Source organism: Suricata suricatta, chromosome 9, assembly GCF_006229205.1.
Source record: "Suricata suricatta isolate VVHF042 chromosome 9, meerkat_22Aug2017_6uvM2_HiC, whole genome shotgun sequence".
NCBI lineage: Eukaryota > Metazoa > Chordata > Mammalia > Carnivora > Herpestidae > Suricata > Suricata suricatta.
This window is the reverse complement of record NC_043708.1, coordinates 131,912,429-131,932,932: the sequence shown is the minus strand read 5'-3', so window position 1 is coordinate 131,932,932 and position 20,504 is coordinate 131,912,429. Positions and strand designations below refer to the sequence as shown.

At 43.2% G+C, this 20,504-nt stretch overlaps 1 protein-coding gene across 1 annotated transcript in view; it reads right to left on the bottom strand.

Annotated features, from left to right (window-relative positions):
- Positions 1-20,504, bottom strand: part of AGBL1 (ATP/GTP binding protein like 1) — a 681,509-nt gene that overhangs the window by 336,071 nt on the left and 324,934 nt on the right. Inside the window, exon 19 of the mRNA XM_029952682.1 lies at positions 11,418-11,547. Coding sequence (XP_029808542.1) covers positions 11,418-11,547 — 130 coding nt within the window. The remainder of the gene's footprint in view (positions 1-11,417; positions 11,548-20,504) is intronic.

The following is a 20,504-nucleotide window of genomic DNA, read 5'->3' as shown; positions in this document are numbered from 1 at the left end:
GTCTCTGCACTAAAATCTCCTGAGGAGATTACAAAAATATCAATGCCTGGAGCCCACCTCCAGACATTTTTACTTAATTGGTCTGCAGTGACACCAGGGCTGTAGGGTATGTTACAGTGTTCTGGGTGATTCTAATGCACAGGAGGGTTGAAAACCACTGTTCCTGTCAAGGGTGTAGAGTGGTGATCTCACATGTCGTTGAGTGTCAGAATGATCTGGAAAACTTGCCAAAGTTCAGAGTGCAAACCACACTCTGGCAATTGTGAGATTCCACTTAAGGTTGGGGTAGGCCTGGGAATTTGCATTTTTAGCAATTCCTGGTGGCGCTGATCCCAAGCCCATGCTTTGTCAGCCCTTCCTAGCCTGCAGGAACCAACAGACTTGTCAGAGGCTTAATCCTCTGCCATAATGAACTTGCCACCAACCTTAATCTCTTACACCTCAGTGTCTCTCTGTGAATTAAACTCCCACTGTTCTTAGGAAAAGTGTGCAAACAAATTAAGGTTGTGTCTTAGCAACAGATTTCTCAATAAAGCCAGAAGCTTTGCCTACGTAGTGACAGGCACTCCTTAAATGCTGAATCCACTGGAGTAAAGAGTTTCTTGTGTGTGTATGTGTGTGTGTGTGTGTGTGTTCTGATCCTAACAGACTCTGGAAGCCAAGGTCAATGACAAAGTATAGACTTATTCACCTGCAGGAATAAGCACCGCTTAGCCCTGGGACCTCTCGTGGCCACTGGAGACTCAAAATAGAGGAGACACAGACACCGTCCTGCTTTTTGCTCAAATGACATCCCTAAAAATAAATGCTTGTTAATGATAAGGAACGTGTGTTCTTCTAAATTATAGGGGGCAATTACAAGACAAATTATCAAGTTATTTCTGTTGAGGGAGCTTTTTCTCTCCTATGGGAAGAGGTAACGCTTATGCTTCCTTTCTGTCAAATTCTGTGCCATGTAAGTAGGAAGTCTGCCCAGGTTAACCTCTGGTCCTAGCTTGCTCCTTCTTCAATTGGCTCAACAAATATTTACTGGACACCTGCTTTGTGGTGGGAGAAATTAAATTTTTAATATAATACAGCAATGTCCTTAGTAACAATGCCAACAAGAGCTACAATGGCTACTTTATCAAAGGTTTATGACGTTTCCAATTCGGAGCTAACAACTTAATATAGATTATCCCAGGATGAAACGGGCTACCATTATCCCATACAGCTGAGAAAATGGAATTTCAGATAAAATGAATAATCTGTCCAGGTGCACCCAAGTTTGCCCCACTTTTAAGTATGTGAGTAAATATTTGGGCTCCGGTATGTTCTAATCCAGAATCCATGTTTTAAAAACACATTTTAGATTTCCATATTGCCCCTTCCAGGAGTTGTTTTGTTGGGATTATCCCATGAGTACACAGGAAACTGTCGTGCAGTGAGAGGATGGTGCAGGTAGAGGTAAGTACAGGGTCTCCGGGAACCCAAACAAGGGTACTTTGTAGAGTCCAAATGAACAGCAGTCTTGACAAGGTGTGATGTAGGGGTCCTAGGATTCGCTGGGGGGGGGGGTGCTATTCTAAGTTGAGTCCTACTGAGAGCTATCCAAGCAAATGGAATGAGAAAGAAAGCACCCTGGATCTGAGGAACTGCAAGCACTCAGAATAAGCCTGTAGAGCACAAGGAGCATGGACCCTGGAGTCTGCAAGCAGGCAGCGGGCAATGAGTGATGCCTCATGCACAACTCCGGGATGTCTGGACGTTCTCCTGAAGATAGGGAAGGAGCCACTAAAGTGTCTGAGCAAGGAGGAGTGGCGTAGTGAGACCATCACAATCAGAGCTCAAAGAGTTCACCTGAGAGACTGACACCAGGCATCAGAGGTGACAGGGGCCTCACTAATGCAGGGGAAGTATAGAGTTTAAGCATAAGAATGGAGAGAAAGGATGTTGGATGACAGAGGGAGGGAGGAGACTCTACAGGAGTTGGAGGCTAAATGGATCTATGGGCTAAGTGAGGAAGAGGTTACAGATACCACTTAGATTTCTGGATTAAATGAATATAGGCAATAGGATCATGCTTTCCCCCAAGGCAAGGAACATGGGAACAGAGGCAGAGATGAAGATTTGGAGGTTTCTTTTCATTAAGTTGTGTTTTGTTTGAGTTGAAGTGGTGAGTTTTGAACTTCCTCGCCCCAGGGCTAAACCAACTCCCCTGTATCCTTTCTCCATCAGCAAAGTGGATGGTGTTGACTGGATTATGATTCTGAAATCAGGCTCTATGCATCTCCCTGGTACCTTTTCCAATGAATTCTTGTCTGAGCTAAATTGCAAGGTTAATTTAATTCATGCGCAACGTTGAGTTCCATCATTTCATGCTCAACAAAAAGGTTGTTCAGGGCCACATTACTATGCTCCTCACATGCCTTTCCCATCTTGCCCCTCCCTCCTTAGTCCCATTCCTGGTCCTCAGCAGGCTAATTGGGCCCTTATGCAAGAGGTTATCCTGCATCTCACACATGCCTCCCCTCGCCATCCCCCCTGCCCCCCACAGCTCATCTATCCCTGCCTGTGTTTACTGCTCTGCTCTGCCAGCTTTAAGCTGCGGGGTTTTCCATTCCTGACATCTGGGTCTTGTTCCTGCTTCCCAGCAGTGAGACCTCTGCATTATTTATGCCACCACCACAGGAAAATGAAGGTGAGGCTGGAACCGTGAGAAGGCAAATTCTGGGGTATGTGATGAAAACCCCAAACAGCGATGCTTCCAATTAAACCAAGCAAGGCTCACTGAAGCCCTTGGGGATTCTAACTTGTGCACATGATTTTGCGGATAGCTTTTAGCCCAAGCTCTTGAGTGCAGCAAACATCTTGATGAAGGAAATCATCTTGGTGGCATATTCAATTGTCCTCGAAGAGCCCTGTTTGCAAGAGCAAAATTTCCAGTCCTTTTACTGACAGTCATGCTCTCTCCTTCGTGTTTCACCTAAGTGAGAGCAATATCCAGTCATGGCTGAGTTTAACCACAGGGGCCTGTGCAAAAGTTACTCCTACAACTATCTGAAAGGGAGATTTTATGCTCTATTCCCTTTCTTAAAGGAAAGACTTCTACTTACATTGGACCATCATGGGCTAAAGTTCCAACATGGCCTTCGCAAAAGCAGCCTTTACTCACAGATCAGCTTGACCCCCTCCAATGGCTAGTGTAGGGTGAACAATTTCACATTAAACTCAGCAGATGCTTCAATAACTAACTGGTTAGGAGGCCACCTGGAGTGGGACCCTTTATTACATGTTATGAAATGCTGGAGGAGGTTTCCTGACATCCCAGTGGTATACATTATAATGTCCTTTTTTTTCAAGGTAGTTTAATTACACTGAAACTGCCCCTATAAATTAAGTCAAAACATATAGTCTAATATATGGCTCTGTGTTATGTATAGCACCCTTCTGGTAAGTAATAATAAATTTAATGTCTGCCATTAATTAGACGGCTTGATATGTGCCAGTCACACTGCTAAGACTTTACGCACATCTACAATCAGCATAAAAGTCCTGCAAGAAAGATATGCTCCAAACTTTCAGATGTGGTTCAACTTCTGCTAAGTAAAAGGAGGTTAAATGCTTGCCCCTGGCCAACCATTAAAGAGTGATGCTTGGAGCATCTGGTGGTTCAGTCAGTTACTTGCCCGACTTCTACTCAAGTCATGATCTCACAGTTCATGGGTTGAAGCCCCACGTTGGGCTCTCTAGTAACAGCTTGGAGTCTGGAGCCTGCTTCAGACTCTGTGTCTCCCTCCCCCTCTGCCTCTGCCCCTCCCCTTCTCATGCCCTGTCTCTCTCTCTCTCTCAAGAATAAATAAACATTTTTTTTTAAATGCTAAAAAAGAAAAAGTGATGCTCTATCTCACACTCTGATCTGTCTGGCTCCAAAGATTTTACACAGTAAAATATTTCAAATCATTGGATTTACCAGTGAAGAATAGTACAGGGTGCCTGGGTGGCTCAGTCGGTTAAGCATCTGACTCTTGACTTCAACTCCAGTCACAATCTCATGGTTCGTGAGTTTGTGCCTCGTGTTGGGCTCTGTGCTGATAGTGCAGAGCCTGCATGGGACTCTGCCCCCTCTCTCTCTGCCTCTCCCCAACTTGCTCTCTATGTCTCTCTCAAAATAAATAAAAATAAACTTAAAAAAAGGAGCAGTATAACAAGATTATCAATTAACAAAACTAAGACTGAGCTACCGGGCTCACCCTGGGGTCTCACCATGGCTGAGTTTTACTTCTTGGCTCTGGCTGGCCATCAGTGAGAAGTAAGAAGCTTAATACCTCAGAGAGCACTTGTTCAGCGAGGCCTTGGGGGCACCCTTTCTCCAGTTTTAGAGGCTAAAGGGAGAAGCAGCAGCCGAACTGCTACCTGTGGACGCGGTCCCGGTGACCTGTCAGCCTGGGTGAGGCCCCTACCGTCTGCCCTACTCAACTGCTGGTACTGAGGCTCTCAAGGCAGAAGCACTAATCTACCCGTTGAGTGCCAATCCTAATCAGCACAGACGGGTTATTGGGACCCAGGTCTTCCCCAAAAGGTGGGGCCAAGACGAATGTTTTTGACCCATGGCAGAGGTCCAGGTTGTCTGGGTAAACCCGTGGGGCAGAGTATAAGCTGACGCACTGTCATGCTTACCCACTCCACGTAAGGAGGCAGCCTCAGTCTCCTGATGTGCATGTCTATCTTCAAGACCTGGTGGCTGTCTCGGCCTCCTAGGCTGGACTGTGCTTCATGATTGGCAACCCCCACTTTCTGGGGCTAGTATTTTGAGCTCTGTGTCCAATGCCATTGGCCATGACCATTGCTGCCTTGCTCCACTCACCAAACCAGCTCTCCTTGAACATATGTATTGAACAGATGAAGCACAGGCCTCCTATGCCTTCATCTGAAACTTGCTTTTACCTGTAGCCCACCCTCACAGAGAACAATCTTGCAGCATACCTCATCCATCTGGTCCTGTCTTCACACATCTCTTGCCTTCTCCCCAACCCACCAGCTTGGGGCAGAGGCACCTTCACACTGGTTTATATAACTACCCTCCTGTGTTCCCCTCCACTCTACTTCCCAGCTTTGCTCACCAAAAAAAAAATAGGGTATTGGCTCCAACTTTGAAAAATCTGACTGGCCCTCCCTGTGGCATACGAAGAGCCCCGGATTTCCAGCTCTGTAATACTCAAAAGGTACATCAGAGATACAAGCAAGGGAGAAAGAAGAAAAAATTCTCTGCTTTGCAACATAAATTTAGTCAAGAAACATCAGCAGTTCACTTAAATGTGGAGTACTTGGGCTTACAAAAATACTCTAAAACATGACTTCTGGTATGTTAAGAAGCACTGTTTAATCTTTATCCTGATAGAATGAGAACAATTTTAAATAAAAGAATATGGAATCAAATTTAAATATCCTTCACCCAGAACCTCCGTGAACATTCTGTCCCATTTTCCCCCAGCTATGGCAGCAGGAATTTTTTTCCCTTACCACATCCTTACACAGGAAAAGAAGGGAATTCTAGGTGTGTACCTTAGTGTGAATCAATGAAAATAAGCAAAAATAACACTTGTCCTTCTGCCACTTCTGAGAAATAAAGTGGAGATAAAAGCAATAGTATGTATACAGTGACTTGAGGCCCTGGGGACAGGGTTTTAGGAAGACACATGCATCCCTTTTTGCTCTCTCCTTTTCTCTCTTATAAGAAGCTGATTAACTCAAAACATATGCCAGAGGGACAGAATAAGACCAGGAAAATCATTTAAGTAGCTAAAAATTCTGTTCCACTGGGCCCCAGAGAAAGATAAAACCAAAATATGCCCACCCTGTCCCTTGGCAGAAGGCGGCCTAGTTTGTATAAGTTGTAAGTGGGAATCAATGAGCTCTTCAAAGAGCACTGAAATCCCTTTACCAGCATGCACTCCTACAGAGAGAAATGAGAATCGATACCTCTCCTAATTCCGAAGCCCAGATTCCTTGCAGTGGAAGAGACCCCAGGCCAGCTGCAACACAGCAGCCTGGAAGAGTCTACTAGCCTGGGTTTCTGGGAGTCTGATGGAGCCTGAGAGCTTGCCTCTACTCCCCTTAGCTAAGCCTGACTCCCCCAGGCCTCGGGCTTCCTAGCCCTGGTGGGGAGCTCCACAAAGTGGAGTGGATTCAGTGCTTCCTACCAGCTGACGTGGAGCCTGTCTGTTCTTTGGACTTCTCTGCTTGTGTGCCTTTTCTCCAGCTGCACCTTTCTGACTCTTTAATAGATCTTCCATAGCTTTCCACTTTGCTGTGTACCCCTCCTGAGCTCAAATTTCTTGCCTGTGTGCTGGTCGGTCACATTGTGAGCAGGCTCCTTTCCTTCCTAGGTGCATTTCAAAGTCCCTGTGACTATGTTTTGATTTATTTAATTTTTTGTATTTAGATAAATATGTACTTAGAGTGATATGCAAAGACCTCAAATGAGTCTTTAGTCAACAGGTTTTGGTGTCCATGACTCTTTAATTGAGATGTAGAACATTTCTGCTAACATCAATAGTTCCTTCCTGGCCCCTATTATTGAATTCCTTCACAGAGGCCATCACCACCCTGATTCCTCAATCTTGAACTTTACATAAGTAGAAACATAGAGCATGTACTTTTTTAGTGTGTAGCCTATGCCACTCAACATACTTCTGAAATCCATGTTGTTGCAAATATCAGTTGGTTACTGTTGGGTTTTTGTGTTGTTGTTGCTGCTGCTGAATAGTATTCCAATGTGTGAGTATATCAATATTTACTATGTTTCTGGGCTTTGAATCCAACCTCTGGAAGAGATTTCCTAACCCTCTAATAAATTAGAGACAGAAAATCAAACTTCAAGAAGATGGGAAAGAGACTATAATATCAGTGTGCTAGCAGATGAGTCCATGCCACCAGTTAATGAGAAGCTTCCTTTCCTTTCCCCATGCAGTGACCCCAAGCCTAGAAAATTTGATAGAACACCAATTTCCCAAGGCAGAAGATCTAAGAGATCACAGGCATCAGGCCTTGGACCCTCTGAGGAAAGAAAACTTCTCTACCTTACTATAACTAAAACTAAGCAAAACCTTACTAATATTTTAAGCCGGGCTTAAGTGGCATCTCTAGTCTCCAGCCTTTCCATAACCTTGAGGGAAAATGATGCAATCCCTCCTTTGTGTTCCTACAACAACTCATATGAACTTTTGTTGCATTTTTACCATTTTGTACTACTTAGGTTTCTTTGCAAACCTGGCTGCACTTTCTAACAACGTAAACTATAGACTCTTCAAAACAAGCAAACAAACAAAAACAACAACAACAACAACGATGGGGGGGTGTCATCCTTTTCCTGAGATTACACACACGATGTAAAGGAATGGACACATGGATGAATGCAAATGGATGAGTTGGTGGGTGGATAGACGGATGGATGGATGGGTGGATGGAAGGGTGGAAGGAAGAATGGATGAGTGGGTGGGTGGATGGATGGGTGGCAAATGGGTGAGTGGATGAATGGACGGATGGATGATGAATGGGTGAATGAGTGGATGGATGGATAGATGGATGGAGGTTAGTTGGATGGTTGGATGGATAGATAGGTGGATGGGTGGATGGATGGGTGGGTGGGTGGGTGGATGGATGGATGAAACTATATGTAAATACTGTCATACTGCCTATAAACTGAATGACCTGGGGGTGCCTGGGTGGCTCAGTCGGTTAAGCGTCTGGCTTCGACTCAGGTCATGATCTCACAGTTCGTGGGTTCAAGCCCCATGTCAGGCTCTATACTGACAGCTAGCTCAGAGCCTGGACCCTGCTTCGGATTCTGTATCTCCCCCTCTCTCTGACCCTCCCCTGTTCGCACTGTCTCTGTCTCTCAAAAATAAATAAACACCACAAAAAAAAATTTAAATTGAATGACCTGTCTGGTATTTAGCAACCTTCAGCAATCTCAGTATACTGATTTGTCCCACTAACTCACACTCTCATTGGTTCTGGGGGTTCATATTATTCTATTCACCAATAGGCAAATGCCTAAGTACCATCTAGAACTGGTTAAATCTCCTAGCCACCAGAAAGTAGCTTCCTGATGCCTCAGTAAATATTTTCAGAGGAGCTAGAGATGGGACAGAGTCACAGTTAATCTATAACTATGTAGCCCAAGAGTCAACCTGGACACCATGATAATCTTCTCCGTACAGGGCAGACCTGAGTACAGATGAGTGGCAGTGCTTCTGCTATCAGCAGGAGGCTGGTTAAATACAGCCTCGCAGGTAACTAAAAGGTGATGCTGAGCCCATTAGAGTTTTGTAACACTGTGAATAGCATTTAGTACTCAGCTGTTTCTCACCCACCTCTCAGATGGTCCCAGCAGGAAACAAGTCTGTGGCTGTCATGTTTACAGTTAATTAATGTTTATTTATATTTTAAAACAAGGCATTCACCTGTCATGCTGTAAAATAAATGTTCTGCTCTTCAATTAGAGGTTGTCAGAGTAGAGAGGCCTCCTGTTTGTTGTGGGTTGAATGCGTGTATATCTAAATGTGTATCAGGTAAGGTCCTCTTTCCCTGTAAGTCTCTCTATCTTCTCACAGAGGCTTAGCCTACTTTCTCAAAAAATACACTATTTCCACGCCTTGTGTGTAACATTGGTGTTCTGCTGTACAGGCCATGAACTTGCTTCTATAGGGGAGACAACAGAGGTACCAGTGTTTCCTGAGATGGGGATAGTGGGGGTTAGCATGAAAATATTGCACATTTTGACCAATGTAGAACAAAGATTCTCAAGGGAAAAGGACAGGCTTTATTCTTTTTGAAATCAAGTAGTGACTCACTAAGTGTGAAGTGTTGAAACCCTACACATTCCAAAGAAAGGTCTGGTTCTTGGTTGGCTGCTGGTAGATCACCTTGGCATTCCTGGAATAGTCTGCTAGACAAGAGTATCTTTATTTACTTGGGCTTTGGGCCATGTCAGATGGTCGGTGCTGACAATGTGATCTCTGGTGGTGGTCTTGGACCATTAAATGTCAGTTTGACTTCTACAGGGGCTGGAGTCTGAGTAACTAAGACCAGACATCTAGGGCTCTATGGCTATAATTGAGCTTCACTAGACTCTCTGGACATCAAAGTTTAGATGACTGTCCCTGGTTGGCAATACTTCCATGTTATCACACACCACTGCTGTGTGTGACACACACACAGTTAAGCACTGTCCATACAACTCCACTGGGGACAGAAACACCTAAGAACCTACACCTGTCTCTCCTGGAGTCTACCCTATGTACTTTTTACCTTTGCTCATTTAAATCTGTATCCTCTCACTGTAGTAAACTGTAATTCTGAGCACAACAGCTCCTCTGAGTTCTGTTTGTCCTAGGAAATCAGTGAGCCTGAAAATAGTCTTGGGGACCCCAATACCCTCTCTCCCAAAGAATAAGTGATAAAGAGAGACTGGGTTGCAGGACAAAAAACAGGTCAGAACTGAATGCCAACTCTCTCTTGGTGACCTCAGGGAAATCACTTGACCTCTTAATTGGTTTGAGATTTCAGTAAGATTCTATACTAGATATTCATCTATTATTTCAATAGATGTTCACTGAATGAACCACTATTTTTATTTTTGTATTGGGGATAGGGGCAGAGGGAAAGAGAGAGAGAATATGGAGCCCTATGCAAGACTCCATCCCAGGACCCTGGAATCCTGACCTGAGCCGAAATCAAGAGTCAGATGCTCAACCGACCGAGACACCCAGGTGCCCCAATGTGCCACTGTTTTTATCACAAAGCATACATTCAAAAAGTGGTGAATGGTAGAGGTGATTGCTTGGCCCATTGGTAAGCTTCCCCACCCTGTTCTAAGTCCCTCAGGTTAGGCAAGCAGTCTAAATTTGGACATATGCCCCTCTACACTTTTGCAGAGAGAACGTGTACAGTTTGTAGTCAATAAATGATTGTTTTCATATAGTTACTTGCCCACCATCATCTCCTTCATTAATCTTGGGCCTAGGCCTCTGGTTTCAAACACATATCTTCATCAATTTATGATGAGTTTATGTCCTGTTAAGCCCATCATAGACTGAAAGCATCACAGACTGAAAATGCATTTAACACATCTAACCTACTGAACGTTGTAGCTTAGCCTCACCTACATTACATGTATGTGCTCAGAACACTTCCATTGGCCTACCGTTGGGCAAAATTATTGAACACAAGGCCTACTTTATAATAAAGTGTTGATGACTTCGTGTAATTATATTGAACACTGTGCTAAAAGTGAAAACCAGAAGGTTGTACAGGCACACAGTTATGGGGTGTGTGTGGGTTGCTTATCCTCCAGATTGTTCAAATAGCTGGGAGCTGCACCTGTTGCCACTGCATGAGAGACGACTGTACTGCATGCTGCTTGCCCAGGAAAGGATCAAAGTTCAAACTCTGAAGTATGCTTCCTATTGAATGTGAATCACTTTCACAGCATCGTAAAGTAAAAAATGGTAAGTGGAACCATCAGTAAGTTGGGGACCAGACTATCTATCATCTGTTTTCCTTCAACTCTGCAGTTTCTAGAAGCTTGGGAATAAAACCTATATATAAAAGTACCTGGAACAGTGTCAGAATCATCTTTGTAATTGAATATATACTAGGTGAACATGAATATTACCACCTAGAGGATTTCTTTCAATCACAACCTAGTAGAGAGAGAATATTCTCTCTTGACCAATAACTGAAAAACTAGGAAAATGAGGTAAAGTGCAATTTTTTGCACAGCTCTCACCAATGAGTATTGAACCAATGGTTTGCCTCTGTGGGGGTCAAATTGGGTCTTCCCCCTCCAATAAACAAACAAACAAACAAAGTAATGTTGAAGCTCTAATTCTCAGTAGCTATGAATGGGACCCTCTTTGGAGACAGTTCTTTGCAGATGTAGTCAGGTCATACTCATTATGGTGGTCTCTATGTCACCTTAATCCAGTGACTGCTGTCCTTAGGAGAAGAAGGAACTCTACACAGACACATTCACAGAAAGATGGCCATATGAAGACAGAGGCAGAGATTGGAGATAGATTGGCTACCATCAGCCACATTCAGGGCTCCTGGCAATCAGCATAAGCTAGGAATGGGCACTGCAGGCTTTTCCTTCTAGAAAAGCCCTCAGAGACATCACAGCGTGCTGACCCCTTGATTATAGATGTGTAGCTTCCAGAAAAGTGAGAAAATGTGTTTCTGTTGTTCTAAGCCACCCAGTCTCTGGTGCTGTGGTAGGGCCACCTCAGGAAATGACGACATCACCCTTTAGAGCTCATCACACCCAGGTCTCTGGCTTGCATCTGGGTTTCTTTCCTTGACAGAAAGTAAGCTGCCTCCTGAAGGATGGGAGGGACCAGCCAAGAGTGTGGAGGCAGAGGGAAGTGACTCACCCTGGGACTTCGGCCAATACTTCTCAGGTAGTACAGCAGTCCTTTGGCATGGTAGATTGTTGGCTGGAGATAGGCATTGGGAGAGAGCCATTGTCTATTCAAATCCTCCCCTTTCAGTGAGCATCTGTGACTGCAGGAACAAACAAGTAAATAAATACTCATTGCGAAGAAAATAACTTGAGAAAATAAAGCTCGACAAGACAAACAAACTAATGAATCCAACGTCCTTCTGACTTCTGCCCAATTGGCATCAATTGCAGATGCCCAGAAATCTGCAGATCTGTCATTTAAGCTCCCAAAGTGTTGTGATTATTCGCAGCCCTGGAAAGAACTGGAAACCATATTTGACTTTTTGACTTGATACTGGGTTATCACAGTTCTAAGATGAAGTTTGGGAAATGTAGTTCCCCACAGAGAATGAATTCGATAAATTTCTCGAGGCTCTGGGACCTTCAATTGTACAAATAATTAAATTGAGCTCAATCTGTCGTGCGGGGTGTGTTATATATGATATTTCCAGCTGACCCAATAACTCTGCCAGGTGGATATTATTCCATCCCAATGAAGAGACTGAAGCTTAGAAATGATTACATAAATGGCCTGAGATCACATAACTAAGAGCTAGGCTTTACATCCAGGTCTATTTGCCTCTAAAAAAAAAAAAAAAAAGGCACAAGGCTCTTTCTCCTATAACCATGCTTCCTCCCTATCCATATAGATGACACAGAATGCCTGACATTTACTCAGAGAGCCAGAGTATCTTTTTCAAAGACAACATCATGAGATACTGGCACTAGAAATGAGCTCAGAATCATCCATCCCCCCATTTGGGAAACGGAGACATCCACATTTGAAAGTATCAAGTTACTTTGCAAAGTTGACACAGCTGGTTAAGACTTTGCTGGCTGCAATTCGGAGGGGAGGAAACTAAGATGCTGGGCTGTCAGGTAAGATCATCCTTAAAGAGACCCCCAGAGATGATCAAGAGATCCCCAGGCTCAGGGGAGGCCACCAGCAGTCCTGCTAAGATGCTACTTACTCAAGAGAGCTACCAAGAGAGATGCCAGGCATTGAGGGGAAGAAGTATAGCATCCCCATCGGCCTTTCCCCACCCTCAGCCCACATCCCCTGCTGCCCTCATCCTTCCATACTCCAGACCCATCAAACCAGTCACACACAGATCCTGCTAAGCACCCGTGTCTGCTGTCACTTGGTGGGGACTCCACACACCTCCATCCCTTTCTACTCTCTCAACTTGCAGGCGATCAGCACTGCAGGGAAACTTCGGATTCCCAGGCCATCCCATCCTGCTACTTGGTGCAATGGCATCCAGAGACCCCCTTCATCCATGTTCTCATAATACCATTTTGGGTGAGGTTTTACTGTTCTTTAGTTATTTTTACATCTCCTTCCTTGGACTGTGAGCTTCCTGGGGGCAGGAACAGTCAGTGTGTTCCCAACAAAACCCTTATATAGTAACTGTGTCAAAGTTGGCATTCAGTAAATAATTTGGAATGAATAAATGAGCTAGCATTTTAAATGTAGAACCATAAACGTTTTCTGTGTTTTTTTAAATCACTATTTTCAATAAATCTTGGAGGTGGAAGGAAAAAGGTTCAGCCTCCTTCTTTTACCACTTTCTCATCTTCGTGTTTCTGAAATTATCGTTAAATATTAGTTTCCTGCTGCTTGTCAGCCTCCTTTACAGCTCACTGGAAACCAAAAATCTTTAGATTAATCATTTATCCCGATCTCGCCATTAAAATATTTTGACTTGAGAAATGGTAGGTTTTTTCATCTGCCTCTCTGACTTTTTTGTTCCTCTCTTACTATTTTTTTTCTCCCCTCCCCTTTTTTAATAGCAATGACATACAGAAAACAGGTTTATCTGCTCTGCCTGGCGACCAGGGATAGAGGTAAAATATAAAGGAGATCTTTAATGCTGATAGCGACAGAAAGAAGCAGGCACCCCCGGACTTGCACCTGAGTGTATCTGCTGTGTGTAAATGAATTTCTTTCCTCAAATCAGGGTACCTACAAGCACAATATCCCAAATCCTCAAGATACTAACTGCTCTGTGACTCTCCTTGCCTTGATCTGGATTCTCATTAACACTGGGGATTTGGGGGTTTTGGGGGGCTTTTTTGTTTTTTTCCCTTTTTTTTTCTCCTGGTAACATCTGAAGTGATGAAATCAGCCAAGACTCTTTAAAAGCTTTTGTTTGTACAAAATGAAACTGCAGGCATTATATGTGTCCAGTAGCCATCAACTCTATGTCAACTCTCTTTTTCCACACGCTCCATGGAGACCAAGTGCAGAGGGAAAAGCTCATCCGTCACCACATAGCAAAAAAAAAAAAACATCATTCCAGATTGCAAGTTCCAGAAACAGAAAAGCAAAGTTTGTTCTGCAATCGGAATAAGCCCTGGGTTTTGGTTACAAAGTCCCAGTCTTGAATTTCTGCTCCATCACCAGATAGGGGATATGGTGTCTCTTTGAGAATCAGTATTCTCATAGGCAAAAAAAATAGATAGATAGATAGATAGATAGATAGATAGATAGATAGATAGATAGATATGCCTAACCTCCTTCCCAAAAATACTTTAAGGATCAAATGAAATGATAATTCCATGGAGAAGTATCTGTATAACTCAATCTCTACCTGCATCCACATCTGTCCTGTCCATACCTATATCCATTTGCACATCCCCATCTTCATCTGTTTTTATACCTTCATCCGTATCTATAATGCTCAGGGATGTATAGCAGTATTGGACTATATTCATTGGTTCCTTACCTCATCCTACTTTTGTTTTCTTATGAAGAATAATGAAGGAGCTGTATTCAGGTTGATCAGCAGGGATAATCTTGGCTAGGAACCCCAAACAGGAGGCTGTGGTCAGTTTCAACTACCAGTTGATTCAAGCAAACTTAAAGCTGGAAGCAGTGAGACTAAAAAAAAGGAATTCATCTAAGAAAAAATGCAATGGAGTAACACCATGAATTGCTAGTTGGACTTCGGGCCATCATACAGTGCAGAGGGGGCTGGTAGAGTGCACCTAAGATTATAATATTGTAGCCTTGTAGAAGAACTTGGGCCAATAATACTGAGGAAAGCTGTTGGTTTTGGGTAAATTTTGTTTTCTAGGGCTGGAGACAACGATGCATTCCCTTCGTACCCACAGGCTAGGCTGTGTGGATTTGGAAGCCCCTATGCTTGCATTGGTATTCAGGGTCCTATGTATGGCCATGATTTTGAGAGTATCTCTGTGCAGGCCTATTGTTTCAGCCGTTCCTCTATCTATGCGATTGCAGATTATCACAATATGTACTACACGTAACTTGAGTGCTTTCCCTTTTAAAGCAAATCCATTTGCTTCCAATCTCCAAATCCATTTGGCATTGTGTGTTAATAATATCAAAGATTCATGCAGTCAGAGAAACTGCTGCTGTTCTTCCCAGAGATTTGTTTTAAGCAGTTGAAGATGAAATGCACCCCATCTTATTATCTACTGTAGCATTTCTGAAGTGACAGCTGCTTCCTCTATGTGGAGAGAATTAGCAGATGGACAGCTATGACTGGCTGGCAATAAATTCAGTGCCTCTAATTTCTGAAAAGGGGTCAGCCCTCAAATAGAGTTTAAAGTCCTGCTTTGCTATTAAGAATAAAATGGCGAGCATTGCTATTTTTCCCCAATTGAGAACTGCAAACTTACAAAGGGGGAAAAAAACAAACACTTCATTTTAGTTTTAATAGGTGAAGCTATGTGATCTAACTAGTCTTCACTTTTTTATTCTTGAGGTTTTAGTTTAACTAGTTTAGTTTAACTAGTTTTAGTTAAACTAGTCTGGTTTAAGACAATGCTTAGATGCACTAAGTATGCTAGATCTGGGGTGACCAAGCATCTGGTTTGTTCAGAAATGTTGCAATTTTAGACTTGAAAAGCCTACATTCCAGGAAACCCCTCAGTCCTTGGTAAACCAGACCAGTTGGCCCCCCAGGTAGATCTCTAATTCTAAAAGATGTTTTTCAAGGGGGAACGTGGGTGGCTCAGTTGGTTGAGCATCTAGCTTCAGCTTGGGTCATGATCTCATGGTTCATGAGTTCAAGCCTGGTATCAGGATCCATGCTAACAGCTTGGAGCCTCAGCCTGCTTCAGATTCTGGGTCTCCCTCTCTCTGCTCCTCTCCTGCTTTCTCTTGTTTCTGTCTCAAAAATAAATCAACATTTAAAAAATAAAATAAAAGGTATTTCAAAGGTAGGATCCAGGCCAGAATGGGGCCTGTTTTGCATTGACTTCGAACTTTTTAGGTGGGGCCTGTACCCTCCCGCCAGGCTGCCTATTGTTCCCTCTGACTGCTTTACATATGTATTATGTGCCTGCTCTGGAGACTTTAGCAGCCCGTGTCTAGAAAGTCTTAACACCTGCGGGCTTTGCTAAGACATATTTCCTCCCTTGGGGAAAAAAAAATACAAAAAAGGCCTCTGATCTCCTGAAAATATGGTCAAGCAAGAGCATCTCAGCTGAAATTGTTAAACAGTGAACCATAGCACCAGTCCTGGGAGGTCCCTGAACAAGGCCAATGGCGCCTTTACCCTAGTAAAGCATTGCTTCCAAATCCGGACAGCCTAAAGGGAAATGATGTCACTAGATTCCATTCTTTTTTACATTAATTGCATATGTATGTATCTGCTAAGGACAGGGATTATTACCCTGGCCAGAGACTGGGAAGCAAGTGACATGACCGAAGACCTTGACGAGCAGACCCCGAAACTACCAGAACCCCTAAAACAAAGAAAATATCGCAAGTCAAAGAAAGAAAGAGGAAAAGTGAGTCACTTCCTAAAAGAGAATCTATCAAGCTTCAGTCAGACAATAAAATGATTCAAAACTTCGCCCATCCATCTGCGGCTGATAACTGGAGAGATGGGGCCTATCAGACTGAATGAATGATGCCGGGCTTGATAATATTAGTCCCCCCACCCCTCCCCGCACGCGCCGGCACAGCAAGCTTTGAAATCTAAAGAGAAGCAGTGCATTCGAAATGTAGCAAGCAGCTTCACTATTCACTGTGCATCCTCGTAGCAGGAGCAGCATGGGTGCAGGAGGAGAATATTTATAAAGGTAAAGAGATACACGGAAGCTTCAGGAATAAGAACAGCATGGGGTACCGTCAGCCAGACACTGCACCCAGGGCTTTCTAAATAAACGCTGCTTGGATAGAGAAAAGGCGGGACAATAAGGGGAAACAAATAGCAGCTTCGTCTCAGGACCACGGTTGCTATAAAGCTTCAGACTATCAGGGTAGCCAAGGCCATGCTAACACGATTAAGGTATTTTTTTGGTCACAGAAGATGCTCAGCTAGTCAATGATCTAGAAAGCAGGGGAAGAGAAGAGGCCAGACCAGGTGTGCCTCAACATCTCTAACACCCAGAGTTATGTCACTGAAGGACTGATCATCTGCGAGCCCAGTATAGGAACACTTGAAAAGAAGTCTTTAAAGATGGACCAGAAGAGCCAGTCACCCAGCAAATTACCCAGAGTTGACACTTGGACCTATGTCAGTTCAAACCTAAACCAACTGGTCTTTATACTCTTGCTCCTCAAGGTACAGTCACCAATCTGGGAGTTGGTTAGACATGCAGAAACTTGGCTCCCACCCCAGAATCTGCATCTTAACAAGATCCTTAGGGGAATATATAGCATAATTAGGGTAAGAAACAGTGTTTTCTACTATACCTTGAGGAAGGAAAGAAAATTAATGTTTACAAAGAAACCTTGTACTTTACAAAGGACTGTGTTGCCACCACACTTTCAGGAACCTAGAACACATGCTATTTAGAACTTGTAGCATCTTGGGATGCCTGGGTAGCTCAGGTGGTTAAAGGTCCACCATGATCTCATGGTTTGCAAGTTCGAGTCCTTTATCAGGCTCTCTGCTGTCAGCACAGGGCTTGCTTCAGGTCCACCTCTGACCCAGTCTCTCTGTCCCTCTCTTGCTCACACTCTCTCAAAAATAAACAAACACTAAAAACAATATAGATCTTTAGAACCTCTAGCATCTCACCTAGAGCAGCACCAGCTCTAAAAGTCTGGATACACCTCCGCCCTGCCTGCCCCTCGCATTTGTTCCCATAATGTATTAGTCTCTTGCATGTTTTCATTTGAAAACCAATATAGATAGAGTTAAGATGAAAATGCATTTTCTCTTCGTTATTTTGCCAAGTCTGATTTCATAATGCCATTTAAACAACCAACGGAATAATTCAATAAACAACAAGGTAAGGACACATTCAGCTGAAATCAGACCAGATTAAGGGGTAGGGCAGCTTGACAAATAGAATGGACCCCACAATATCACTCGTCTAAATCAAGAACATATAACCAGTTTAATTCAAATTTCTACACAGCATCTGCTTCCATATATATAACGGATTCAATAAAAATAGGTATCACTCCCACTGTTAATACTAAGGTTGAGGATTTTCAAGCTATGTCTTGAGACCAATAACTGTCTGTGAAGAAATGGCCAAACATATGAAAGTCAAGAGTAAAACCTTGGGCTGTACCCGCAGCTCTCAGACTAGCCAGCCACCAATCACTTGAAGTCACCTCTTCTCACTGGCCACCATTTTGGACCCCATCACCTTTTGGACCACATTACTTAACAGATACGAGTTTGAATAATTTCTTGAACTTCTGAGATTATAAATCCATTAATAATCTTGGCCAAAAGTTGTCAGACTGGGAAATTATAAAAAAAAATTTAAAGCCAAGAACTAATGATGATCTCTGTAACATTAAAAAAAAAAATAGGAAGAAGAAATCCTTTGAAAAAACGTCAACACTCATTCCCATCAAAGACCATCAAGAAAATAAGGATTGATGAATACTGCCTACTTTACAAGTTAGTGTAAGGTAGAAAGGTATAATCAAAAACATATTCATTAATTCATCAAATATTATGGTCACAACATCTACTACGTGTCAGACACTACTCTCCTTGTTAACAGGTCCGACGAGGAATGCACAGTCCTGGGATTATTACCGAGTGGCAGTGGAAGGCACATATTATGTACGTGTTGTTCTGTTAATTTCTTAGCACCAACCCAGTACAGTGACCAGCATGTGGTAGGCAACTATCCATCATTATCTAAGGAATAAATAAAACCCAACTCCCCATTTTACTGCTGTCAGAATATTTCTTCTCTGGGGCAGACAATAATCTAAATTAAAACTGTGACTTTTTTTTTTTTTACTGTCAATTCAACAGATTTAATTATGGGATATTGATTTTTCCTATCATCTCTGTCTTGGCAAGGGCCTCTGCACTGCTGCTGTCGGCTTTGGATTAAAAGTTACCGTACTTTCCTTGTTAGGGAGAAACCTTTGATGAAAAAAGTCTATGAAAAGCTCAAAGCCATTAACACTGAGAAAAATAAAAATTGGTTTTTAAAAAAATTTTTAATGTTTATATTTGACAGTGAGAGTGAGCGAGCAGGAGAGGGGCAGAGAGAGAGAAGGAGACACAGGATCAGAAGCAGGCCCCAGTCTCCAAGTTGTCAGCACAGAGCCCGACACGGGGCTCAAACTCACTAGCCGTAAGATCATGACCTGAGCCGAAGTCAGACACTTAACTGAGTGAGCCACGCAGGCACTCCCAAATTTTTAAAAAATAAACCTGCAGTGGGAGTTCCATTCTTATCCCAAATGCAAGAGCTACTGAAGACAGTTAGAGCTGGGGCCTCCCAAAGCAGCTCAGAAATTAGGGTTATTTAGTGGACCATAGGATTAAATAACACTCCATGTTTCTCTTCCTGAATGGAAAGAATTCATAGCTCTTTCCTTGTTCCCTTTTTCTGTCCCTTGGAGACTTATTTCATATTAAGGCCATTTTCCCTTCTGGACCAGAGAGCAGACCGTGCATTTACATTCCCCCAGGGAGTTCATCAAGCCAAAAGGTATCTCTAGTGACTAACAACCCCTCTCTTCCCTGCTCAGTAGCAAAGGTAACAAGAAAGGTGATTCTCTGCTTTCTCTAGAGAATGTCAGTGTGTTTAACTCTGGTGTATAACAAAATCTAGATGAGTCTCTTGGCGCAAAGAACACAGATGTAAAAAAAATAATTTCTCCTCATTGGTCTTTATAGGTTCCTGGACCCATTTCTAACACGGGTGAGTTCCCCCAGACAAAACACAAAACCAGCAAGGTAACTGAGAATTCACCTCAATTCTGACACTACCCAGACATAGTCTCAGATCCACAGGGTGAGGGTTGAGCCCTACAAGACTATTCCCACCCCCACTTCAGATGCCAACCATGAGCCCTGGGCTTATCTGTGCTACTGACCTACTGGCTACAGCCTGGAGATTCTAATGATCTCCTCCTCAGGGTTGATTAATTTGCTAGTGGTGCTCAGAGAATTCAGGGAAACATTTGTGTTTACCAGTTTATTATATGATATGAACCAACACTCAGATGAAGAGATGCCTAGGGGAAAGTATAGAGAAAAAGTGTGGAACTTCGTGTCCTCTCCATTCTCCACCTGTTCACCAACCTGGAGGCTCTGCTAATCCTTCTGGGTCTCTATGGAAGCTTCACCATGTAGTCATGATTGACTAATTCACTGACAATTGGCTGATCCAACATCCAGCCCCTCTCCCCTCTGCTGGGTTCTGGGGATAAGACTGCAAGTTCCAACTCTCATGGCTGGTTCTGCTGGCAACCAGCCCCAGCCCAAGTGGGACCCAAAAGTCCCTTCCTTAACATAACAAAATACACTTGTAGAGCCCATATCACAAGAAATTCTCAGGGTTGTAGGAGCCAGGAATCCTGGACAAAAACCAAGCACATCTGAGAAATACATTTTGGTCAATTGAATGACCATATATATATTTCTTACAAATCAAGATACTGCAGGGAGTTTCAGTACCTAGGAACATTAACCTTATCCCCTAAATGCAATAGGATCACCAATACGATTCTGGGTAAAAGAAGTGGGGAAAATTTTCTGGAAACTCTGGAGTTCCTTTTCCTTGAAGTCCTGGCAGAAGAGAGTGGAGACAAGAATGATAACACTTACAG